General features: G+C 34.7%; 1 protein-coding gene across 3 annotated transcripts in view; it reads right to left on the reverse strand.

Moving 5' to 3' along the window:
* Window positions 1–3,850: 3,850 nt before the first annotated feature.
* LOC118202832 (retinaldehyde-binding protein 1-like) overlaps window positions 3,851–27,995 on the reverse strand; it is a 39,057-nt gene continuing 14,912 nt past the window's right edge. For all 3 annotated transcript variants that reach the window (XM_035375035.2, XM_035375036.2, XM_035375037.2), the window contains exons 2-6: window positions 27,352–27,552; window positions 16,800–17,036; window positions 14,144–14,331; window positions 8,538–8,648; window positions 3,851–5,216 (exon numbers count right to left, since the gene is read on the reverse strand). In XM_035375035.2, the coding sequence (XP_035230926.2) occupies window positions 4,944–5,216; window positions 8,538–8,648; window positions 14,144–14,331; window positions 16,800–17,036; window positions 27,352–27,505 (963 nt within the window). In that variant the 5' untranslated portion in view covers window positions 27,506–27,552 and the 3' untranslated portion in view covers window positions 3,851–4,943. The remainder of the gene's footprint in view (window positions 5,217–8,537; window positions 8,649–14,143; window positions 14,332–16,799; window positions 17,037–27,351; window positions 27,553–27,995) is intronic.

The raw sequence follows: 27,995 nt of genomic DNA on the forward strand, positions 1-27,995 counted from the left end.
ATAACAAAATACGATGGCTGGTTTAAGAATAATTAGCGACCTCAAAATTAACGATTTTAGATTTTGTGCTCTCCCCCTAAATTCAACTGTTCTCCCAACGTCAAGATCTTTCCATGTTACGTAACGCTTAATGCAGATGAATCTTGTCTGTCCAATCAAAATAATTGTAAACCAGAACTTTTTAACTCAGAACTGAAACATTTGACTCCATCCCCTTTTTCCTTTGAATTGTTGCTACCCTTTCACCTAAGCTTTCTTCCTGGCCAGACGCTTTGCTACTATGCTTACTCATCTAAAATGACGTTGTACTTTAAAACTCGTGTACATGGAAATTATTATATTCAACTATAATTAAAAAATATCTTCTCTGCAAAAAGGATGATTTGATATGCTTAAAAATAAAGATTGTGATACTTCGAGCTCAGTTGAGTTATTTGAGTCATCATACCTTTCCTCTCGGTCCATATTTATATACATATATAACAGAGCAATAGACCTTCTAACTAAACGAAGAAGATTCGTCATCTAATCTGTATTGGATACTTATCGATGAAGTCTGAACTCAACACATGTACATTAAACTGCCATGTGACCTGAAATGAAATGCGATATAAAAGCTTAATTGCGTCGCAACACTCCTCTTCTTTCTTCCCTTCTGCTTCCAAACATCTTGTGTCGCCTTGCCGCTATCAATGCAGAGTTTGCTTTTCTAATCTCGTTCTTTAAGAAGATGTAATCTGTATAAAATTGGAGGAGGCATAGTGCACCCACAGTCATAATGTTTATTCAGAAATAAAATTATGTGTGGAATTTACCGTTATGTGTGTTCTTCGAGTGTCATCTTGCTAACTATGCAGTCTTCCCAAACACCAATCCATTGCAACTCTCACCAAGTCATCTTATTTTAATAATAACACAGTTTTATTATATATCTCTCTCGATATATATACATAAGCAAGCCGTAACAAAGCAAGCAAGCCGTTTGAAAGCAGCATAAGCTGATATACTAATTCAGAAGTCAAACAACAAAAATCAGCGTTAATTTACAAAATTTTCACAGGACTAGTTTCGATGGTTTTACCGAACCATCATCTTCAGCTGCAAAACCGCAAATGAACAAGATAGGAAATAATGATTAGATAAGATAAGAAAGCCTGGACAAGAATAAGCAAGTGGCGCCATCTGTTGGCGAAACCAGAACTAAAACATAATTTCTCTAAAAGCCGAAGGCAAATTTGGATTGGAATTAGGATCGTTAACTAGAACAGAAAGATTTTTATGAATGTGAAATGCCTCTAGAAAATCCAGTTCTCCAATGGAAGATGTTTTTTGAATAATTTTGGCAGCAGAAAAATTGAAAGTGTGATTTTCGGACCAACAATGTTGAGCAACAGAAGACTTCTGTGTTTCCTTTTTTTCTAACATATGCCTCATGTTCTTTGACGCGAAATTTTAAGGCTCTCTTAGTTTGGCCAATGTAAATTAAACCGCACTGGCAAGGAATCCTATAAATACCACAGGAATTCATATCCGGAATGGGGTCCTTGAGTATAGAAGTTGGAATTTTATTGATGGGAGATTAAACAACCCGAAAGTTTCATTTCTGAAAAATATGTGCAACTTTATAGCTAATTGATGGAAAGAAGGGAATGACAACAGAATTTTTATAATCTCCTAAAATAAGAGTGTGGCTTTTAGTGTGTTCAGATGAGAATTTTTTAACTGCTTGATTAATAATGTTGGGTGAAAAGCCCCTGTCAATAGCTATTGCTTTTAAATAATTTAGTTCTTCATCAAGGGATAGTTTGGAGGAGCAAACTTGAAGAGCACGGAAAACATAGGAATAAAATGAAGCTAACTTTTGTTTAGTCGGATGACATGATTTAAAGTGTGGTGGAAGGCAAACCGATGAAGGTTTACGGTAAACTGTAGTACTGAAGTTGGATGTGTTACGTGTGACCAGAATGTCGAGAAACGGAAGAGAATTGCAAGTCTCAAGTTCAAAAGTGAACTGAATAGCAGGATCAATAGAATTCATTGTTGAAAGAACTCTATTTAAATCACCTTTATTACCTTCAAACAGGGTAAAAGTATCGTCTACGTAGCGGAACCATGCCGGGAAGTTTAAAGTTTCAAACAATTTTGATTCATAATAATGCATGTAGATATCAGCCAGGATGGAACTGAGGGGGCTTCCCATGGCTAATCCCTCAGTTTGCTTGTAATATTTATTTTGGAAAACAAAATGTGTTTGTTTCAAACAGAGTTGAGTGAGAGAAATTAGCTCATCAATTTCGATGCAAGAGAAATGAAATTCGCGAAGTCTGGTTTCTAGACATCTTAATGCACCCTCCACTGGGACATTGGTGAATAATGATTTTACATCAAAAGAAACCATGAGTAAATTACGAGGAGAAATGTTTTTAACCTTTTTTACAAACTCTATTGAATTTTTTATGGTGTAAATGTTATTGTCTAATAGAGTGGAAAATCTAGAAACTAAATATTTAGCTAATGGATACGAGGCAGTACCTAAATTTGAATACCTAAATTTAGGCAGTACCTAAATTTTAGGAGATTATAAAATTTCTGTTGTCATTCCCTTCTTTCCATCAATTAGCTATAAAGTTGCACATATTTTGCAGAAATTTAACTTTCGGGTTGTTTACTCTCCCATCAATAAAATTCCAACTTCTATACTCAAGGACCCCATTCCGGATATGAATTCCTGGGGTATTTATAGGATTCCTTGCCAGTGCGGTTTAATTTACATTGGCCAAACTAAGAGAGCCTTAAAATTTCGCGTCAAAGCACATGAGGCATATGTTAGAAAAAAGGAAACACAGAAGTCTTCTGTTGCTCAACATTGTTGGTCCGAAAATCACACTTTCAATTTTTCTGCTGCCAAAATTATTCAAAAAACATCTTCTATTGGAGAACTGGATTTTCTAGAGGCATTTCACATTCATAAAAATCTTTCTGTTCTAGTTAACGATCCTAATTCCAATCCAAATTTGCCTTCGGCTTTTAGAGAAATTATGTTTTAGTTCTGGTTTCGCCAACAGATGGCGCCACTTGCTTATTCTTGTCCAGGCTTTCTTATCTTATCTAAACATTATTTCCTATCTTGTTCATTTGCGGTTTTGCAGCTGAAGATGATGGTTCGGTAAAACCATCGAAACTAGTCCTGTGAAAATTTTGTAAATTAACGCTGATTTTTTGTTGTTTGACTTCTGAATTAGTATTTATTCGGCGTGTGATTGTGTCTTAATTATAAGCTGATATATTCATGCAAATATATATCATATATCGGCTATACAAATTCCTCCTCATTCTAACTGCAAACAGTTTCCTCATCAAAACTAAAATGTGATGATAGTAATATTTTTAAGAGCACTTGGATTGTAATCTTCTTTCTAGTATATTCTTTTTACTTTTTTAAGTTTCACTCAATTGTCATGTTTAATGCTTAAAGAAACACTTGATTTTTTTGTGTCTTATAAAACTAAATAGTTTAGTTTTATTTAGCCACAGCGATTATGATTTTAGTTTAGAAAAACAAAGGAAATATTTGTATGATCACAGATTTTGACACTTTTCTGGCAATAGAATGGTATTTTAAAAGCAGGTTGCATATTCTAAGAAATACAAACTGCTTTCAGAAAAAGCTTTTAAAAGACGAAATTATCAAAGCACAGCGGAAAGCATTTTGCACTTTTTAATGTAGCGTCAATTCTTTGTACGTATTATACATATGCATAATTTTTACCATTTACTTTGCAAAATGTTCTAAGTCTAAACTTCGTGCAAATTTTCTTTAACATTCCAAAATAAATCATCTTTATCCACCTTTGCTGCATAAAATAATTTATTTCAAGTTGAAATTGGAATACATTTGTGAAGTGTATAACATAATAGTAAATAATATTTAAATATATAAGGTATTTTATGTAATTAACCAATTTTTATGGATTTGGATCTGTAATATGACTTTTCCTTTCCGTTAGCCCACACCAAGATGCAAATAAGGTTAAAACGTGCTTAAGGCGAGGATTTGTAGATACAGAGCTTTTGGCAACAACGATTTCAACTTTAATTTCTTCCCTCAATCTGCCTATTAATATTACGGCATTAGCCAATTGCTAGCCAACGTTAAATAGCGCCATTCAAGTTGAGAGAGATTAGTTAGTCCAAATTTGTGTAGTCTCTGATTACGATAGTTTTAAATTTGTAATTAAAAATTTCAAATATATCTTATTTTTCTACCCGTAAAAGGCACAGGTGATTGTGTGTATAAGTTGTGCTTTCTGTTTAAACTCAAATAATATATACGTACATATATTTAAGCCTTCTCAGGGCTTTTGTCGAATTTACGCTATACGGAGATCAGACTTTGATCCACGTTGAGTTAAAATTACACGGTTTTAGGACTTTGTGAGTAATATGGAGATTTTCCTCTGAAGTCGTAAGAGAGGAGTAGAAGTTTCATTAAATATCTTCGAATTCTGGAAAATGTTCTTTTATTGATTACAGATATAAAAAGAAGTTTTTCACGATTATTTTGTCAAAAATTTACAATTGGAATAATAAAAGCAGAAAAAGAAAAGGAATAGAATGTAATCAGGATGGGGTTACATTTATACACATAATTTCATCTGGTATTCAAAATTTGAAACATATATGACACGTGTGTTTGATATGTATGTCCTGATACAAATTTGGTACGTATGCATAGTATATATGTTCTGATCAAAATCAAAGGGAACATTCTTCTAAATTTTTGCGATTGCTGTACTGGAAGTCTTCCCAAAATCCAGCACATTTTTTACTTTGTATCTTAAATCCTTTTTTCAACCATTTGTTAAACATGCTTCTTCTTAAAAGTTGGCAATCATATTTAATTCGGTTATGTGTTGGGTTGTTAGGCTTAAATTAGGTTAAACTTAATCTATCGAGGAACCTTCATATATATGTCCCGGTACATCTGATGTTAAATCTTCTTTGAGACTGGAAAGGTCGAAGGAAGTTTTGCGTCCTTTTAAGAAGCGGGCATTATCAGATCTCATGTTTTCCATGAATTTCAGAAAAGGTTGTTTGTAGAAATCATTGTTTATGGGCCCCAGGGTGCCCCCAAATTCTTGGGGTAGCAAGGACACGTTGTAAATTTTGCGTAAGGATGCCATAGTTTCACCTTTCAACTCTCCGTGCATATGGATCTGAAAAATACAAGAACTATGAAAGAAAAATGTATTTTTATCAAGCATTTTACTTTTTATTATCATATAAAAATAATTTATAATCATATAAAAATAATTTATAATCATATAAAAATAATATAATCATATAAAAATATATTATTTTATAATCATATAAAAAATAAAGGTCTTTCAAAATTTGTTTATAATTAAAAAAAGATAAATTTCAAGAAGATTCGTTACTTAATTCGAAAAATTTTTTTTCACTTCACTTACTGATATTCATTCAGACAGAATTCAGAAATTTGGATCCGTTGAATCATTAGAAATGTGGATTATGAATCTTTTGAATCCACGTTTTAATTCTGTAATATCGCTTTAGAAACGCAAATTTTGTAAAACAGAAACAAGGCTGAAATCTTGGATCCTTCTTGAGAGAGAATAGTGAATAATTAAATTTTGTTCTTTAATTTTTATTCTAATTTGTATTATGTTTTAGATTTGAATTCTAAGTGCTATTTTAAAACACCGTGATAAAAAAAGATATCACAAATCGTAACATAATGATAACATTCCAAATATGCTTTTACTGGCTGAAACAATTGTAACTGAATTTCAGCTTAAAATGATTTATGTATCTTACTCTTTTTAATATTTTTTATACTATATTTTATAAACTTTTTAATACGGTTTCATAAAATAGGATAATTAGATTCTATTAACTGTATTCTTCTATTCTTCTGTTAAAATTTCTATTAACTGCTCTACGTCGCAGTAAATTTTAGTAATTTCCAGATTTTGACTGCTTGAAATGAAAGTTTTCTTCTGGCTTTTCCAGTAAAAATTTATTAGCTAAAACAAAAGTCTGAAATAAAGAGGAAACAATATTTATTTCTTCTTGTATTCATAAATCATTACGCGACATTCGCTTACAGTTTTTATAGTTAAAAAACGCGTGTCTGCAATGTGTTCGTAAATATGTAGATGCTTTATTTAAAAGATTAATTTGTACGACGGTGTTTTAAAACTGCAAAGGTTTTGCTATACGGCTTATATTCTACCACGGTGCTTTAGAACAACATTCTTTCCTTTTCTTCCACGATGTTTTGTTCTTGCATTGTTTTCCTTCGCAATATTTTTGTCACGATTTTTTCGGCAGACACTTAATTAACCAGCAGAAATAAAGTTGGACTATAACTTCACCAATATCTGTCTATATTGTAATTTGGGCATTTTTAGCTGTTCTGTCCTGCAAATTTGCTTTTCCTTTGTTTTTACTTCAAATGTATAAGAAAACTCTATAAAGTACGAATTTACCATTGAAAAAAAGGGATGCATTTTACTCTAATTTAACTTGTATTTTTACATTAAAATGATTTTATCAAGAATGAAGAGGGTTTGAATCCGTAATGACTGCAATTGCGCTTTTTATCACTTTCTACATTCTCCATATAACCATTTTTTTTACCTACATATATACAATTCAGAAAACTCTAGTGTGGGTACCACATGACTTCCTCGTACGGCCTGTTAAGTAATACCAATTTTTTGCCGCACTCCATTTAAACGTATTTCGTTCAGTTATTCTAACTTAATTAACCGATTCCTACAGGGAAGTTGAAAATTGCAAATTTGCAAAATCAACAATTGCAAATTTGAATTAAACTAAATATCCCGGTCAATTTTTCTCGTACGGGAGTCAACTTTCTTATAACTTTATTGTATCATAACGAGTATAAAACTTTCCTAAATATAAGTGTAGAACCATTAAATGAGGACCAGGAGACCATTTATATTAATTGTTACCTTTCATTATTTGCGAAAATTAGTTTTTAAAAAATTTCAAATATCAATATTTCCGTGATATCTGTAACTACGACCAACGATTTCGAAAATAAAAGCCACGTAAGTACTTTAAAACCGACTAAGTGAGTGTATATATATATATACGTTTGGTACTACTGATTGCAATATAATAGGGAATGGCACAACTACATGTTTTAGCAATCCCATATACGAAATTTCAACATTCTAGGACTAATTGCTTTATGCGAGTTATGCGAGATACATACACACGTACGTACGTACGTATGCACCGTCGTCACGAAAAAATCCCTTTTGAATCCATTTTACAATCCGTTTTGGAAAAAAAGAGTCCTTTTTTTGTTTGTACGTACAGATATCACGAAAAAAAATCGTTCAAATGGATTCGGGAACGGTAAAAATGAATATTTCCTTTGAAATATGATAACACGAAATTTTTCGCGTTTACAGTGCTTCCTTTACTTCGAACAAGGAAGTAAAACGGGGAAGAAAATAAAAGAAAACGATTTTTAGATTCTATTAATTGCGTTCTAATTGCTGCTGGTTGTTTTTCCTCGTTTCCTCTATGTGTAACTTGAACACGAGCCAGTTTCGCTTAAAATGCCCTACACTAAGCATTAATTAATTCGCTTAAACAAATAGTTATGGTGAACTTTGCCGAATTCACATATCTTCCAATTATTTTAAATGATTTTATTGTTTTTTTCATACTTTGTTATATTTGTTTTTGCCATCTAGTCTTGCGTTTCATGAGAATTGAGTAAAATTGAGTAACTTCGATAAAAAGATAGTTTACTCAAAAAACTCAATAAATAAATTAAAAAATGAAAACTATTAAAAAATGTGAAGGTTATATATACCCCGGTCTGCTAAACCGATTGACAAAATTCAACTTGAGTTTTTCACGTCCCAAAAGGGCGACTTAAAATAATTTACTGTCATGAATTTTGCATGCTGTGTACCCCAAACCACTTACAAGTTTTATTATTTCTTCCTCCCATTATATTGTATATGTATGAGATTCTGTTGTTTGCATTCCTTCCTGGTGTAGCAAATTTAATGATAGATTAGTGCTTTCTAGTGACCGCCTAGGCTGTGTGGTTAAACCCACCGAGTACTGGTAATTCATCCCGGTTCAAACCTCGAGGCAAACCAACTTTCTGCTTGAGTTTTTCCTCGATGCGTGTAATTTAAATAGAATCCAGTTTCCATTTGAAAGTTCTCAACGAAAGCATTCGTCCCTTTTTAGGGGCAGTTAACACCCTTGTACTCTACCATATTTAATAAATAGCCTATTTTCAAATTAGCTTTTCTATGAAACGATTGATTGAAAATTCTTAAAGAATTTGGTCAAAAAAGAAGCAAAGTTAGTACAAGAGCTTAGATTAAAAATTGAGAAAGAAATATTTCTCATAACTTGCTTAATAATACTGATAATAAGAATAGTTGTTTCAGTCTAAACAACTGATAATAAGAACAGTTGTTTTAAAAAGAAATTCAAAGTTGACGAAAACTTACTTTTTTCACTGTTTTTGAAGGTAGAATTCGGCTCAGGATGTTGTAAAACCATCGAACAAGGGTGTTTTCGTTGATAATTTCAAATCGATGTAGTCGGACAGGCACTGACAGCTGTAAGAGGAATATAATTTCAAACAAGAATCTGAAATTCTAACGTTCTTATCGATCTCGTTATTAATATAATAATCTTATTATTATGTGATATTAATCAAATTTAATACTTCATGTTGTCTTCTCTCTTACTGATAAATGTTGAAACAGTGCATAATGTCTTCTTTTAGTAAAGGAATAAAGAACTGAAAACTTCGAGCCAAAAAAGATATATACATATGCGTCACAATATAACGTAAATATATGAGTTTGGGTCTATTGCAAATGGGTTAAGATTCAATTTAGCATTTAGCAATCCTGAAACGCTGTACTTAAAATAATTAAACATATTGTCGTGCACGCAAAAGCCTAGTGTATTATGAGGTTTCAGAAGAAAAAAAAATATCACCGATTTTCCATCATCGAAATCAGCTTTCCACTTGTCTATATGGAAGATTATTATTGTATAATAAAATTACTAAAGGCTAATTCTTTAGAACTAATTAGCTACGCAAAGTTATACGAGGAAAATCTTTCAATGCAATCCTAAAAAATCCATCTGTTATTTCTTAAAAAATAATGAGTGATTTGTGGTTAATACTCTGAAAATCTGGTTCGAGAGACACATACCTCACTTGTCCTTGTCTTAAAGCCTGAATTTCAAGCTAGCGGGTATTAAACTTAGTGATACATGATACTAGAAACTGGACAGTTGGACAAGATATGTTACTTCAATGATCACCGAAAGTATGTTGGGCAAAATACTAAAAAAATTGTTAAGAATTTCGTATGCATGCAATTTTAGTGAAATTTTAGCACTTTTGTAAAATATAATATGAAATTTTTGACAAAGCAGACTTCTGCCGGAAAAATAAGGTTACAGGGGCAAGTCTATTTAACATTAAGGTGAATGGCTCTATCATTAAACTGGCGAGATGCCGGCAACATGGCGATGGTTATGGCGACTAGATTTTGTTATCCGCCAAATTCGCCAAACTTGTAAATATATATGGCGGCATTTGGGTCCGATCCCTGAACAACTGTAATTGCTACTCTAATTGATTCCTATATGCATCAGTAGCTGTATCCGGCCCTTATATGAAACTTTACCTTATATCACTTCCAATTATTTCGAGAAAAGGAAAGTGCTAGAAATTTTTCGGCGGCTAGGGGTAAATTCTATGATTCCGGAGAGAGTATTACTTCTCAGTTTTTAGATCACGGCTGACTTCGGAGTACTGAGAACCTTCCAAGTGAGTTTAGCCTTTTAGATGCGCTTTGCATTCCGTTGTGTTTAACGTTCTTAGTAGTTTGAAGTGTAACTACTAATTGTGCTCTGTAATACTGGGAACAGCTGTAAAAATACTTTAGAAATGTAAAGTGGCCTTTGGGAAAATAGATGTTATCAAGCTATCATCAGTTCTGTGTGCATTCAATTCATTACGAACTCGTACGCATTCAACATTTTTTTCTCAGAAATGGGGCTGAATGCCGATGACAAGAGCGATTGAAGAGCAACTAAGACAACTGGTAACAACCTTTGCTGCATTATAAGAGAAGAAGGAAGGGGCCACAGGCTCCGTTAAAGACGAGCTGAAAGCGAAGTAACGGTCCGTTAAAGAAATTCGACAGCAGGACAAGAAGAGATGAAACTGGGCCGAGAAAAGATGGAAGTGGTAGTGAAGTGAATTCAAGAAAAGGTTAAAGCAGGTCAGTGAAAAATGAAAAGAGAAATTACTGCCATAATATAAAACGAATTTAAAGCTATAGAAGGCAAAAAAGACACAGTTCAAAACAAATTTGGATAAACTGTAGAATAATTTCATGCTGCCGAAAAACATATCGAAGAGAATTTTGACTGTAGAACAAAAATAGGAGAAAGAGTTTCTGCTGTGAAACAACATATCGAAGAAAGAAGTAAAGAGTTTTTGCATTTGAAAAACAAATAGATTAGAGAGTTTTTGTTGCAGTCGCAAAGGAAGTTGACAGCTTAAAACATCCATAATTAAAAGCAGGAAACAAAACTGACGCTTTTTAATTCCTGAACATATCTTCTGATCTCTCCTTAAAGCTATCCATATATGATGATAAGAATTCTTGGCAAATGTAGGAGACTCAGTTTTATATAACGGCGGACGCAATTGTGGTGGGATTCCCAAGCTAAGATCAGCCACCTCGCCGCTTCTCTAAAAGCGAATGCAGCGGATATCTTCTAAATTCTGCCCAAAACCAGAGGCTACACTTTGAAGCACTACCCGACACATTGCAGCTGCGCTTTGACGAGAAGTGTTTAAAATGCTATAGCAGGCTTGAGAACATCTCCAACAGAAGTCCACGGTAAAATAACAGGAACTTTTCGGACTGTCCTTCAGAAACAAGAGTAATCCAGTCCCGGGAGTACTCCATGGATGGCATCCGAGTTCCTGACATTCACAAAGCCTTGCGAATGGTGGATGACAAGGGTTTAAAAAGCGCTTTAGTGTACTCCAGGAAATTCGAAGCTGCCTATCAAGCAACTCGTAGAGACTTCCACCTAACCAGAGCTACTCACGTCTAGGAGCCAGTGGATAAACTGACTGCTCATCTAAACAATTTAACCAGGCAAGTCAACGCCATGAGGCGAAGTAGGAGTGACAAAAAACCGAACTTAAAGTGCTGGAACTACAAAGGTAAAGACCACGTACGAATGAATTGCAGAACACTCTAAATCACGGAAGCTAAGACCCCATTCATCAAATACGGAAACTAATTAATGTACATCTCGTGACGCATAGGTTGACAAATATAGTGAAGCCCCATTTTAAAGCGCTTAATCTTTCTGCACTAAAAGACGGCAGTAATGCATTCTTCATCGTGGGATATATAAATGGAATTCCTTGTAATACTATCGCCGATGCTGAAGCCAATATTACCATTATCGAAAAAGATTTGGCTCAACAATTGGAAGATAAATTCATCTGGAATCCACCCTGCGTTACCTTCCAGACTGTCTCCGAGGATGAAATCGGCATCGATGGAATATTAAGCATTTGGAAGTGCCGTCTGCCATCACATGGCATATGTAAGAAATATTACAGACCCCTGCATTCTCGGATTAACTTTCTATGAAAATACAAATGTTTTTCCTGCACGTTAAAAATAACGAACTGTGTTCTGCCTCTAAGGATATAACTCTCTTCGAAATTAAAAATAAAGGATTCAAATCTTTGCATAAAATCATACCTGAAGACGATATCACAATACGAGCAAAAACAGAAATTTTACTACTAAGGTCTATAGCTGTAAATATAAATTTCCAGGGCTGTATAATGGAATATATTGAGATTGCCCGAAAATGGAGCACTAGTGGTCTTTGGAATCGTCGGCTTATTGAGGACCGTCGTCCCGGTGAAAGATGCCAACGTAAGTGATAAGGTAAAAGTCATTAGGAAAGGCGAAGCATTTGCACCATATACTTCGGTAACCTACATTAAACCACCCAATAGTCCTCCAGTCTCTGTGTCTTCGGAGATCATAATATCGGAGTTATTGTAAAGTTATTATTATTGGAGTTATTGCTGGCGATCATTCAAGAATTTCAAGATGTTTTCTCCCGCACATCTTTTGAGGTAAGTCAAACCAGTTTGGCACAGCATAGGACTGATACGACAGATCATCCACAGGTCAAGTAACATCCAAGACGTCTACTAATTGCTAAACAGGAGGAGGACGAAGATGTTCTAAAGAAATGCAACAAAGCGATATTATGGAGGCTTCTACAATTCCTTAATTCTTTCCTATTATCCTAGGCCATAAGAAGGATCTTCGAGTAAATTCTGCGTTGACTATCGCCAGTTGAACGAGGTCAAGATGAAAGATAGCTGCTCTCTTCCTAAAACTGATAACATTCTGGACTTACTTTCTGAAAGATTGGCTTTCGGCGCTTGATTTAAAACGATACATTCTGATGACCGAGAAAAGGCAGCATTTACTACTGGGCAAGGACTTTGACAGTTTAAGGTAGCGTGAACTAGACTAAACCGCTAAAAGACATAGTGACTTTTCATTATGACTTGTGAGTACCACAGAGACTGGGAAAGTGTGTAAAGGACCCTTTTATTTGAATCAAATAAAAGTTTAACAGACGGCACAAACTCGTCCTTACAGAAGCCAATAGTTATGGCTTAAATCAAAGATAAGAGATTGAATGAAATTTAAAAACGTAAGCTAGCCTAACGACTGCACATTTAGAAGAACGCCCAACCTGGCTCTGACCTAAGATTGGCGTAACAAGCCTAATTGGGAGAATAACTTAACATCGTACAACACTATTCGCAAGAACATCAAACTAGCAACATGGCCTTCAAACAGGCAAAACAGGCTCTGATTCAACCTCTAAAACCTTCCTTTAAATTGCCACTTATTTCTACCTCACTTGAATATCACGCAAGCTAGAAATTTACATTCTGGCTGGAGCATGAATATGAGAGTGTTAAGAAAGTAAACTACCAACATAAAATAACTGACTAGAAACTTAAACGTGTATTCTATAAAGTGATGCCGTTTGTATTATATAATGCGCTGGCAACATTCGAACACTTTATGGACACCGTGCTGAGAGTTCTTTCCTAAGAACTCGGTCTGATATACCTGGATGACGTAATTTTCGTCGGGAAAGTTTTTGAAGAACATTTGAAAAATATTCAGAATTTGAAGCCAATCTGAATGAAGTTAAATCCTACTAAATATAAATTGTTCATACAGGAAATGACGTACCTCAGACACACGTTCACTCAACCGGAGGGGTGTGTACGGATGTAGAAAAAGTGTCGAGAATTAAAGATTGGAGACACTCCAAAAATGTCCATCAACTGAGAGTTTTCCCGGGGCATTGAACCTACTAAAATATTTGTGAGGGACTTTTCTTTCATCACAAGAGCCTTTCACAATTTAACAAAGAGCAAACAAAAGTAATTGTGGATAAAAGAATGTAGGGATGCATTTAGTAGACTGAAGAAGGCTTTAACATCCGCCACAAACTTGACGTATCTACAGCTCGACAAACCATTTATTCTCGACATGAAGGCGAGCAACGAGACTGTCGGTGCTGTTTTGCCCTAAAAATTAAATGATTAAGTAGTGCACTGGAGCAAGTGTCTATCTAAACCGGAGGGGAATTACTGTGTCACGAGGAAAGTGCCGCTCGACTTGGTTAAACCCGTACGCTCGCAAAAGATCTCAAGCAACTTGCGGATATAACCCAGAGCTTGGAATGGGCACCTGCTACATGCTATACTATGCTGATACTGTGAATTTTACAGACATATTCAATGCCAGTTTGAATATTTTTCCTTGCTATATATAGAATTTGCCTTTTATTAAATAAAGATCTTAAATAAATATATCCAAGTTGCGGAAAATACATGCAAGCTGTATTGTTAACTTCATTATTTATAAAAGACTCTGATGCATTTTGATAACAATTGTAGATTTGCTTTGTACTCTAAAGAAAATGGATATTTAATATGGATGCTCACCAAAAATGGTAAATACAGCCTGTAACCTCTGAAGAAGTCGTACAAATATCGGAATTGCTGAATTCTAGCGCACGTTATGTAGTTGAAACCACTCACTGTAGTAGCCGGAAACTTCATGGCAAACTCAAGAAAGCATAAGAGACAAACAGAGAGTTCATCAACGGTGGCCACGGTTTCATCATATGCTTCTGAAAAATATGAGAAAAACATTTATTTAATGCATTATGTTTAGAAAAATCTTAATACCAATTGCTATAGTATCAAGAAACCTAAATTTATTTTGATCTGCATCCGGGATATTTAAGTATCAGTAAACAATTGCTCATTAGTTTTTTTTTAAATAACAACTGAATAGAGGCAATCCAAGGCACATGTAGTAAAAATCCACTCGTCAGGGCCATACAAAAAGAACAATTTCAGTTGAAACACATATGCAATTTCGTTAATAGTACAGGTAAAATCTCAGCCAGGTTGGAGTAATTCTCACCAGCACAGCCCCCCGTATGTTCTGTACTTGTAGTTAATTTATTTTATTTAAGTTAGCTTTTTCTGTTCTTTTCTGTTTCTACTTACTTCCTTGAACTGTGAACCTTGAATTGTGAAACTTGAATTATCTATTTTGCCGTAAATTATGTATTATTTTTACTGTTTTGTCTTATTTTATTTATGTATTATTTTGCTTTTTAGTATTTTTAGTATTTTGCCTTATTTCATGTATTTTTTTATGTTTCATCAGCCACTCTTAATTGCTCATATATTGCTCAGTACTCATTTATTGTTCACGTTGTGGATGCCTATCATAACCATCTATCTGTAACTCTGTATATGTGTAACTGAAATTGTTCTCCTCACCTGCAATGCCCCCTTCTTCCATTACTGCACAATTAACTCACCCAGCATTTGTTTGCACCGTCCCGGAGCACTCATTTTCATCACAATATACACCAAAGTGTGTTATTTGGGCCAAGCTAATTCCGGCAGCGGGGCTATCTGGCCAATATGTTAACTGTCCCAGTGGATCGGTTACCTCCCTGTCGGTGGAAAGAAAGAAAGTTCAAAAGAACACAAGTGCCTTTTTTGATAATATATCTGCATTACAAGAGTTATAAAGTTCTGAAAATGAAATGCCCTCATAAAAATCATTCTCTTCTACAACGTGATATGAATAAATAATCATGTGAAGATGTAATAGAAATAGCCTTCGTATGCGCTATACTATTTTAGGTTAAACTGTTAGTAAAGTTATAAGGCATTTTCTACCTCCATTCATCAAGCCTCCATGGTGTAACGGTAGCACACTTGCCGTATATTCAAGAGGTCCAGGTTCGAATCTCGGCGAGGGCATTGCACATTTTTCACATTTCTTGCTTTAAAATAACCTAATGACTCTGCAATATGATTTTATTTTTTTCCACAAAAACCTGTTAAGAACTCTAATTACAGAACAACTTCCAGTTTATCATATATATTCATAATCTAATTTATTGTTCTCAATCATGTTTGTACGTAGGGTGCTTCTAAAGATAATTAAGCTCTAATTCAATTCCTAGAACTCATATGTAACGATATTGGCCAGAGACATGTCATGACATGTTAATGTACTATCACATGCAATATTGTTTAGTTAGATTTAGTTATTTGACTGATTCAGTGCATATTTTTATCACTATTTCTTCAACCATGGAAGATACAAAGAGCAATCAGTTTCTTTTGTGGAAAGATGATGCCAGAACTTCAGAAATTGCTCAGGAGTATTCTGCAAGGAGTATTCTAGTCTAACATTTCCATTCCCACATTTTAAAAATCCTTCAGGATGGCGGGAAATTTGAGAATTTAACTCTGCTATAAATAAGCAGACAAAGGAGACATGGAAAATGTTGTTTCAGGATGGCATAAAGATTTAGGTTTTCGTTGCAATAAAATATATTCAATAAAATGGGGATTATGTTGAAAATTTTCATCGTATATTGATTAGAATTGATGAAATAAAAGAAAAAATATCCTTAATTTTCTAGAACTTTGAAAATATTTTTCTATATGCATTGAATATTCTTATACGAGTTTTAGATAACAAACTGAGAAGGTTTTGATTGCAAATCATAATACATTTCTTCGCGAAACTCTGTTCGAATTCATGTAATGTATCACTTCCGACTTATCAATTTTAGCCAAAATATAATATGTTGTTCTCATTGGTGTAAAAGGTCTTAAATACTAAAACTGAGATATTTCGAATTAGATTTTAATATAATTTTTCCTTAAAACCTGTTATCCACGTGAAGTAAAATAACATTTCTGGTTATCCATAAAAATCTGTTATGACCTTCAAGTTAAAGTACCACTTCCGTTTGTCCAGTTTTATTCAAAATCTAATAAACGATTTATATAATGCAGAAAGCTTAAATACAAAAACCAAAACTTCTTGGAAGTTTGATGTTTGACATAAGAGTCGTTAGGAGGAAAATATTCATTACGCCCATGTAGATCAAAGACAGACACAGATCATTGTAAAAATATTAAAAACCTCTTGTGTGAACCTAAATTTGTGCTTATTCAGGGAAAATTGACCATTGAATTTTTGGACCGATTACCTCATTTACGCATGTATTATATGTTGACATAAAGTAAAAGCAAAATTCATCATAAACTGACTCACTGGCAACTGAGCATATGATGACTCTTCCTTCGCTATCCCTATAAGGCAACAAGTTAAGCACTGCTGAATCGAGAATACTCCGAATCTTGTCTTCGTCCAGTCTATGCACCAAATCCGCTATTTTATAGCGCATAGAAATATATCTTTTGTAGCGGTCCTCGCATTTCTTCATATCGAATTTTGCACCTCTCAGAAAAGCCAGAAGGACGTCATCGTTAAACGATGGAAGTTCCTTTCCTGTTCAAAGAAAAAAATTCTGTCAATAGCTAGTGGAAATTATTGATTTCTAAAAATTCAAGCATAAAAAGAAACAAAGAGATGCAAACAATAGATATAAAAAAATTATTACACATTTATCATATTCTCAGAACTTTTCTTCCGATAATTATACAAAATAGGGGAGGGGGATGTAGTAAGAGTGACACTTGCTATTTAGATTAAGTTTAAACTTCTTTTCCGTACTTTTGTACTACTCTAATAAATAATCAAAATACGTATTACCAAACTACACTCTCTACTATGTCATGAATGCACGAAGAAATTTAGTCTGAAAACCCAAACTTAAATCAAATTTTTATTTTAAAGTCATATGTATAAACATTATGTATTAAGTAATTGGACAAGAAATGCATCTTTCCTAAAATATTATTCATTTTCATAAAATTTCCGAATGATTTTTTGTGGAGCTAATTACTGTGGAAAACAAAGCTAAATTATCTTTTTGGGGTAGACAAAAAAATAAATAAAATAAAATCTGAAAGTTTTCAGATTTTATTTTATTTCTGAAAGCTTTCAAGGACTTTTTTACCGTTTTGTGTGTTACCTTTTTATTTATTAAATATCATGTTCTTCGCATTTAAACCATAAAATTCAATTCACCAGCAATACACAAAATATTCAAAAAGAGCATATCTTTAGAATTTCCGATACACAGCCTCTCGCGCTGGCTGTAAAAATGCGGTTTTTTTCGTACAGTGTTGCCATTGCTCGTTTTGAAATCGCTGAATTTGATGTTCAAAATTTTTTTTAATTTTCACAAAATCTCTCCATATAATAAAAGGAAGAGTCTGTGTGTGTCTTTCGTTCGTGCTGCGCGTAAGATAATAGACCCAGGTTTGCGAAATTTGGTACATAGGAGTGCATCTAGACAAGAGCTAGTGCCCCTCGAAGCGATTGTTTCAAAATTCGAATGAGATTTGTTTTTATTTTATGTCTTTTGATGAAATCGCACCAAACATAGTAGGCATACCAGCAACAAGCCATAGTTGCTGATATCAGCACTGCCGCCGCTCGGAAAAATGAGGGCGAAAATTAACGTTTTAAGAGTTTTTAATTAATATTTCTGGTTTTTAGCTACGCTTTTTGGAAAAAAAGTGAACATCGACCTTTTCCAAGACCCAGAAAAGAATTGTAGAAAGTTTGGTGCGATAGCTATAGTAGTGACTGAGTTATTAGCGAACAAACACACAGACTTTCTCGATATACTTTGTATACCGGACTGCTAACTATTTTCTCTTGAAAATATGAGATAAAATATTATTAATTATACTTTCCTTTCCAGAATGTTTTGTGCTTGGCGTTTCTTTCATGTTATTTATTCTTTATTGTTTCTATGATATTGAAAAGTTTTGCATGATATTTTTAGGAAACAAAGTATTTAACTTGTAAGATCTGTCTCTGTCATTCCACATAAATTAAATTAGATCCTACAATGAACCTGGCGAATTTTCGCACAGGCGTGAATTAATTACCAACACAGAAGAAGAGTCAAAATAACCCTTTATTAGTTTAAACTAATTTAGCAGAAAGGCACGGACTCCCTCCTTAACTTCTACTCTCGAATTGAACAATTGTTCTAGAGTGCTGGAGTTTCTTACTTCAATATAATCCTGAACTTCCGGCAATAGTCGAGGCAAGATAATTATGATTAATTCTTCGTCGGGCTTTTTATCATATAATAAATTAGCCGACTTGGACCTTGCGTAGGATAAAGTTAGACAACTCTTCAATTTTATGTTAGTACTTGCCGTACAATTCGGCTTCAAGCCTAGCTCTGTCCTTCACCACGGGAAAAGGGGTCCACTTTTACCACGGGGTACTTCCCTACGGGGTCACTTTTACCAAGGCGGCTTTAAAATTGTCGAACGTATAAACGGGGCTCCCAATTTCTCCCAATCGAAATTTTCCAACTCCTTTGAACCAGTTTAATGCCTGTCCTCGTAAGGCGGTCGTTACTATCGTGATCTTTTGTACATCAGGAACGGGATAAAGTAAAAAGTGATTATCTAAATTTTCTAGGAAGCTAGTGACTGATGTTCTTCCGTCAAATGTCACTGAGGGTTTCATGGAGGCACTCGTAGTGTCCACGAGATAACCAAAGCCTTCTATCATATTGCCAAGAGCCAGTGGAGTTTGCGATGTTGATGGAGCTAACTCAGCTGCACCTTCGTTGTTAGCCATAACTTCGGAAAAGTTCGAGCGCCACTTGTAAGATCTGTCTCTTTTATTCCACATAAACTAAATTAGATCATAAAATGAACCTGGCGAATTCTCGAACAAGCGTGAATTAAATATCAGCACAGAAGAAGCGTGAAAATGACCCTTTATTAATTCAAACTAATTAACAGAAAGGCACGGACTTCGTGCGTTACAAAAACACCGACCACTTGTGGTGAAAACTAAAATGTAGAATATAATACAAGTCAAACCTGAAATAAATGGAGCAAGAGCGCACTTAAGTTTACGCCTAAGAGGTGAACTTACAGGAGTCTAACCGGCGTGTTACTAATCTGATGAGGCCAAGAAGCCTACTAGCGAGACCGCGAAATAACAACGAAACGTGCGTTTTGCTAGCGAAACATGCTCTGAATATACTGAGATATTCACACGTTTAAATAGCACTTCACTTAAATTTACATCCTGGCGAGAGAATGTGAGGGGAAGTTGAGAAGTTTAAAACAGGTAATCAAACTTAAAATAAACTTGTTATGCAAAATAAGGAAAACCCTATCGCAAAACAAGGCTTTGAAAGCCTGGATAAGATAGCTAAATTATAAATCTACATGCGAGTTCACCTTTACAATCTTAATCAACATCTTATCTAAATTTAAGGCTTTACAGATGGACAATGTGGCAGATATTTACAATATCTTCCTTCTTTAGCAATTCTTGCTCTGTCTCCTTCCAGGCATCCTGGAAGTTTAGTACGTGCTTACACATATCTTACACTAGCCATGTTTTTTTTTTTAACAGTTCAACCTTTTCTACATTTACTCAATTCAATCTTTCTATCCACATTAAGACTCCCCCATGCTCTCCAGCATCATTACCGTAAAATGCGAGCGTACTTTATGTAAAACGAGTACAACACTTACCGACTACCCCCACATTTACTTGTTAGAATTAAACCAACTAGACCTAGACAGACACACTGCAATCAAATCTCAGCCTGAGGTGGTAACGCTAGTGAAAATTAACTTAGTGTTGGCTGGAGAACCTAAAATTTTACTTTGCATTCATTTTCAATTTATCTTAACTTTCTTTTAGTACTTTTGATAAGTAACATAGACTACTCTTTCATTCGAAGCACAATTTCAAGCATATAAAATACTTTTAAGTATTTAAGAATTCAAACATTTTTACATAATTAATTTCTTACTTTACTCAGTTAAAAATAAGCATAGATTAATTACATGCACGAGTTTCTAACGCTTTAATGAAGTTCGTTTTCTTAATATCATAAAAAAAAACATTTTCCTACCACAGTCTCTACGACCGAAGTTAAGATTTCGTTCTAAATCTGCGAAGATTCTTTGCTAATCTTCCTTGCTTCTTGCTTTTTAGATTTTTGCCAAACACAATATTGTAAGCTTCTTGCTAAATACAAAATTGTAAACCTCTTACTAAATACAAAATTATAAGCTTCTTGCTAAATACGAAATTGTCCTCTTCCAGAGGCAAAACTGAAATAAATATTTTCAACCACTTTCGTACTAGATTTTAAAATAAATTGAAATAGAATAATTTTGACTTATCTTTTGTTTGGCGTATACTCTGTCATACTCTTTTTGACGAAGTCTTCCCGCGGATAGAACTTAATTTACGTGTTTACCTATTATATTGTTACGAAATGTACAGGCGCGGTAAGATGGCTTCCCTGCAAAGCAGTTTTAGGGTTGCCATAAAATGACAAGGGAAGGCGGGGGGTTGCCACATTTGGAGAGAAATCGCCCGTTTGGCGACATTTGGCAACACGATTGGCGATTTGTCATGGACGACGATGTTCTCGAACCCAGAATGTTCTCGAACACAAGCTGAAAGCTATATAAACCCTGCTGGTCTGCAGTCAGTTAGTATGTGTGCCTCATCTCAGTTAGTGTCAATCAATTAGTGTCTCAGAGGGAGTGCCTCGTCTAGAGGGCGAGTTAGTTAGTATTGAGTTGGTGTCTCGTCTAGCGAGTCAATCGTGTTCACAGCCGGGCAGCGAGTGCCGAGTGGGTCGTCGAGTACATCGAAGAGTCTCTTAGTGTATCGCGGTTAATGCATCGTCGAGAGAGTGTGTTAAGCTCGGAAACGACTGAACCGAAGAGTCGGGTGCTGTGCTCTGTGTGCCGTTGAGTGCATCGCGAGTTGTAGAGCGGAGAGTCTCGAGAGTACGTGGAGTTCCGAGAACGACCGAATCGAGTCTGGAAGCTGTACTCTGGTGCTTTGCAGTGAAGCTGTCTCCACCGTTATTGCCTGGCAGTGTGAAGGCTGTGTCCCTGATTGTTCCAGCGAGTATACAGTAGATCTTCGACGACTGTAAAAGTTGACTTTGGAGCTGTCCTAATTAATATTGGTTAAATAAAGTGTGTTTCGATACTTCATCGTCGTAATTATTCACTTCAAATCCACACGAACCCCGTACTTATGAACGTGTAGTAAAGGAAAGAAACGTAACAACTGGTGTCAGAAAAAATAACGCAAAAATATGAAGAAATTTTCCTTTCAAATAATGAAGCTATGCTTCTTTTTTTATTAGTTGTCTTAATGAAGGTTTAAAAAAAGCAACTTTATATTAAATAGATATAGAATAATAATGGGTGCATTTAACACTGAAAGATGTACAAGACGTTTCTATCGAGATGTAAGTAACATAAGCTTGAATCACTTCTTCATATAATGGTATTTCTGTGAATGTGTCCTTGGCTGTCTAGCGAATGAAGCGAATATAGTAGCACACACATGATTTCAGACAAGCGTCTGGTCAAGAGGAAAGCACCAGCAAAAGTGACGCATCAGTTCATAGAAAGAAGGGAGGGAGTCAAAAGTTTCAGTTTTTAGTTTTGGTTTACAATTTGATGATTGGTCAAGAGACATCTGCATTAAGGGTTACGAAAGTTCGCATGATAAATTTGAATGACGCAGTTTAGACTTACAGCGCTATTTTTAGGACAGACAGATGAAGTTCCCAAATGAAATAAAAAATATAACAGGTTATAGTGAATTAAGTTTAGAAGTTTGCTTTCATATTTTTTATCTTACATATATACATACATACATATATATATATATATATGTGTGTGTATATATATATATATAATTTGTTGCTTTTAGTACTACCGTACTTTCTTCTTCCCTCGTTAACTACTTCTTTTCTTATATATACAAAAGAACGGGTTTAAAAATTTTTTACGGGCGGGTTTAAAAAAAATTTTAATTCTAATTTTTAGCCTCTTTTTATATTTATTTTTATATATATATATGTAAGAAAAATAATATGTAAAAGGTTAAATTAGCAGCGTAAATTAATTTCCCTTCTCAATTCTAAAAATAGTAACCCCTCTCTGCACTGCGTCATTTCGAGACTATTCTATGTCATATGATTATTACGTAATTAGGTGGAATTAAAACTCAACTAGCCAATAGTAATTTTGGAGCAATATTAGCTGTCCAATCAGAATACTTTGAAAACCAAAACTAACTCAGTCTGACTTAAGATTTCATCCTGAACATTACGCACCTCCTTTCTATGCTTTGGCCTGGCCGCACTGCAGTCTGTCTGCTCTTTCTTTCTTATTGCAAATTTATCTAAAATGTAAAATCTCTTGGAATAGGCACAATTAATGTGCCAAGTTATTGTCGCCGCAACATGTTTGCTAAAAAAAATTAAGATTTAAATCTGCCTCCGTCACCACTTTCCTCGTCATTATGGATCAACACTTCTTCGCCATCAAAATTCCTCATCCTGCTCCTGAATATATTACATATATATACTGCTCGACATTGAAAATGCAACACCAAGAAGGAGTGGTCAAAAATTGATGAAATTGGGAAAAAAGACAGAGACAGCAAGCAACAATAAGTGATCTTTATTTCAAAATGATAGTCATAATACAGAGCGAGAACGGCGTGGCTCAGTAGGATGTTCGACTACCTTGGACAGCGATGCACGAAAAAACACGTCTAGGGATAGAGTCAATAAGAGTGCGGATGGTGTCCTGAGGGATGATTCTCCATTCCCTTTCAACCATTTGCCACAGTTCGTCTTCTGAAAGAGGCAGGGGCAGAGTCTGCAAACGGCTTCCAATCACATCCCACATATGTTTGATTGGTGACAGGTCAGGTGAGTACGCTAGCCAGGCAAGCATCTGTATACCTTGCAGAGCAAGTTGGCAGATGCGAACACTGTGTGGTCGGGCGTTATCCTGCTGAAAAATTGCATTAGGCAGCACCTGAAGGTAGGGGGATTGCCACCGGCCGCAGTACATTATTCAAGTATATTTGGGCCGTCGTAGTGCCCTGAATACGAACTAGAGGAACTAGGAATCGTAGGCAATAGCGCCCCAAACCGTTATGCCACGTTGTCGCTTGGTGGGCGTTCCACAGTTATTGCCGGATTAGATCTGTCTCCACGTCGACGCCACACGCGTATGCGGTGACTGTCACTGAATAACAGAAGCACGACTCATCTGAGAACACGACGTTTCTCCATTCTTCCACATCGCTCCAGTCCGGCACCATTCTAAACGTTGGCGTCTATGCTGTGGGGTCAATGGCAGTCATCTTAACGGACACGGTGAGTGTAGGCCACGTTCAACCAATCGACGGCAAATGGTTCTGGTCGACACGGGAACATTCAGGGTATCTTGCACATGCTGCAGAATCGCGGTTCAAGTGACTTGCGAGACGCCACAGCTTGTCGGCAAATGCGTCGATCCACGCGTGCTGACGTCATTCTGGCTGCCCCTGCAGCCCTCTTTCTTCCTACATTTTCTTGTTCCAACCTTGTTCGCCATAGCACCGTGCTCACATCCGATGCACTGTGCTCACATCTATGTGGATATCAGCTGCGATTTGACGTAAGGACCAACCCGCCCTTCTCAGTCCGATCACCATACCCCTCGTAAAATCGTCTATCTGCTGGAAGTGCCTTCGTTGACGGCGCCTGGCATTCTCTCCAATTATACGTATCCTCCGGGACAAAAACCAACTTTCTTCGATAATTCGTCTAGCAGAAATAACGACACGAATATTGCCCATTCTTCACGATCCTTCCCTTATATCTTACTTCACGTGCGTCGGAGAGGTGCGCATTTCACATCATTCGCATAACTAAGTGACGTGCGTCTACTCTAAAATTTGCATACATTTCTGACCACTCCTTCTTGGTGTTGCATTTTCAATGTCGAGCAGTGTATAAACGAATAATTTATAATAATAAAACTTTTCATATACCATCTCCAAGGAACAGAAATTCAATTAAAAACATGAAAAATTTAAACGTTTTAGTCAGAATTTTAATTACATTTTTAAATTAGTATTTTCCAAACCTCTGTTGCTTTAAAAACATAAAATTCTGTAAAGAAAAATCCTTAATTGCAAAAAAAAAAAAAGCAAACGTAAAAATTTTAAGCATTGAAAAAGTAGCTATTGTCATTTATAAAAGATTAATAGATTTATTAAGGGGATAATCCAATCTACCATCAATTTACAACATATATATATATATAAAGAGACAGGTTTATTGTTTGCAAATTACAATAATACTGTAAATGTTCGCAAAAATTACCATGAGGTCACATTATAATTTAAATTTATTTTATTTATATTTAAATTTATTTTAAATTATAACGGAACCTTATGGTTCTAATAGTATAATATACTATGTAATAATATAATATTGTGTAATGCATTTTGTATTTTAGTTGTACTTTAAATTATCTCAATTAGGCACATCTTTCACAAGAAAAATGGAAGAGTTATATGCGTACCGTTCTACTTGGTTGACGAACTTTCGTTTTTCATGTCACAAAAACGCGGCTTAGGATATATATTAGATTTATATATAGCTTTGTTCTAACATAGATTTTTTGACACAAAATTGGACTTTTTCTAAAATAACATATACATTTTTTTCCTTATTTAGATTCTACGATTCAAATATTAAATTTTGTAAAATGTAATAAGAAACTTCGCGAGAAATTTAAAAATTTATCTTGGGGCAATTTTTTTAGCTTTCGCCAAGAATAATTCACTTCGCGAAAGTCTTAATTTATAGTAATTTAGTTTCTTTTCCCCTTTTTTCACTGTGTGCGACCGAAAAAAATTGCATTGTTTATTCTTTCAAATAAATTGAACCTTTGTTCAATTTATTTTTTTAATTTCAAACACGTTTGGCGTTACTACCGCTTATAACAAATATGCCAAATTTTAAAACCCTCTAATATATAAATTCAAATTATTATTCGAAATTTTTTATAAAAACGCTAATGTTTTGCAGGTATGGCTAGAAATACATTTACTTTAAGATTATGGTAACATTTTTGTAGGTTGTCGAGACATTCGGTATTTTTTTGGGAACAGGCAAGAGGAAAAGTTAGCAACGCCGGGAATCGAACCGCGAACCTCTGAAATACGCGCCCAGCGTGCAGACCTCCACACCACGAGAGTAAGCCAAGAAGGTTGGAGAAGTACCTTATATACTCACTCTTTTAAAGGGCGGCTGGGGTTTTTTATGGGACCCAATCGCCAAATCCTGGATGTGGAGAACCATCATCCAACGCCTTTTTTTTAGTTCGGGCGCCACTTTAGAGGCATTAGGTATTTTTTGGAAGCAGGTAAGATGGAAAATTAGCAACACTTTCGCCGGAAATCGAACAGCGGATTTCTGGAATACGCGCCCAACGTGCAGACAACCACATCACGAAGGCATGCCAAGAAGGTGGGAGAAATACCTTATAAGATTATAATTCGAAAGTGTTTTAAAAAATTAATAAAACCTACTAAAAATAAAAATTTTAAAATAAATCTATTTTTACAAAACTTTAGCATAATTTGGGTCGTACAATCGAAATAAGGAAAAACTGGGTATATTATATCAGAAAAATCCGATTTTGTGTCGGAGTGTCTATGTTAGGACAGTATATAAATCTAATATATATCCTAAGTCGTGCTTTGTGGCATGAAAAACGCAAATGAAATTTCGTCAGTCGGCGCAATAGAATGGGTAATATAAAACTGATGCTTTACCCCCTTTTTTGGTACAAGGTGTACATTATTAATAAACTGAGAAATAAATTATAGATCTTTCGGAATGCTGAATGACAGTTCTTAAAAACTCACTACCAGGTCACATGGAAAACAAATTAAAATCGTTTCTAGTGTATGGAGAAATCTGTTTGTCTGCAGAAAAGTCAGTCAGTTACTTTCCGAGAGCATACAGCTGCTGAATATTAATAACTCGGTTCACTCTCAAATTCTGAAAAAATGAGCTAAAGACATAAGGTTTTCATGCATTTCTTCTCTGTAATGAGAATTTATGTTAACCGCAGAATATCCCCTCACGAAGAATAATCTTTACCATAGGCAGATAATCCTTTGCCTTAATTAACTAACAGCAATCTGCAATAAAACAAGAAGCATATATGATTTTTAAAGAGAAATTTCAGATACAGAATGATTAAAAATGTCATTTTAGCCTTTGTTTTTAAAAGGGTAATAATGAATGTAAAACTCAGAATTTCCCCAAAGTAGTTTATGTAAGAAGCATATTAATCCTAGAAGATTTAGCATTTAGAACTCGGGAAAGAAAAGCGATTATTCCATTGATGTCATTAAGAGAACATTTCCTTCACTTTTCATCCTAAAGTTTTCTTTCCTTAAAGGTGCAATTCTTCCTTAAAGGTGCAATTCTTCCTTAAAGGTGCAACCTTTCTTTCCTTAAAGGTGTAATCAAAATTTGTACTTTTCCGACAACAGAACAATTTACTAAATTTCAAAATACCTTACACTTCTGTTATTTTACTTATTTTCAAAATTTATACAAATAAAACTACTAATTGAAATTTTGAAAGATCTTACGCTATTGCAATTCATGTAAAGCCAGCTGCTCAAAACGTGAACGTTTATTATAGCATAATTTTTCGATTTTCCTTGTTTGTCGCAAAAATATTCAGTGTTAGTTAAATTTTCTTTCTCATTTTAAGTGTGATTCATCCGCATGCTGTTTGCAGATATGCGTTATATAATATAATATTTCCTGTAAATAGAAAAGAAGAAATATATAACTTACTTAGAATGAAGTCCTTGAGATGTTGTATTCCTCGTCGGAAATTTTCTTCTGTCTCGTTCAATTCTTTCTTCGCTTTCAGCCGCAGTTTTTCCGGTAATGTATGGCACATAAGAGGCAAGAACTCTTTCAAAGGACTGTCTGATTCCTGGCTCATTTTTCCTATGTTTTGTTGTAAATTGCTTTTTGGACTCTGTTTTCTACCTGTAATTATGGATGCATCGAGAAATATTTTAGCATCTTCAATTTCAAATTACAGACAAAATCATGCTGGTCAAAGGCTAAATACAAATAGTCAGAAAACTGTACTCAGTAGCTTTATGTACGTATTTATTTATTTATTTTTGGAGGACTGTAGCTATAATTGTGACACCAGCTGCCTTACATTTCATAATTTGTCTGCCCGTGCAAAGTTCGTATGACGAGCTTCCTCAACTAAAATTTAATATTATTGTTTAATTTTAGAGGAGAATAACTTGTCTAAGATAACAAAAAGAGTTATACATAATGCATTATAGTTTGAAAAACATTATATATATATATATATATTCGAGCATAATTTTGTTTGTTCAATGATTCAAACATTTATTTTCATTGTCAAAGATTAAAGTGATAAAATAATATCTTGACAAGGAAAGCTTGCTCTT

This window comes from Stegodyphus dumicola, chromosome 2 (assembly GCF_044657685.1).
Source record: "Stegodyphus dumicola isolate Sdum_Otavi_A_Nest chromosome 2, ASM4465768v1".
NCBI lineage: Eukaryota > Metazoa > Arthropoda > Arachnida > Araneae > Eresidae > Stegodyphus > Stegodyphus dumicola.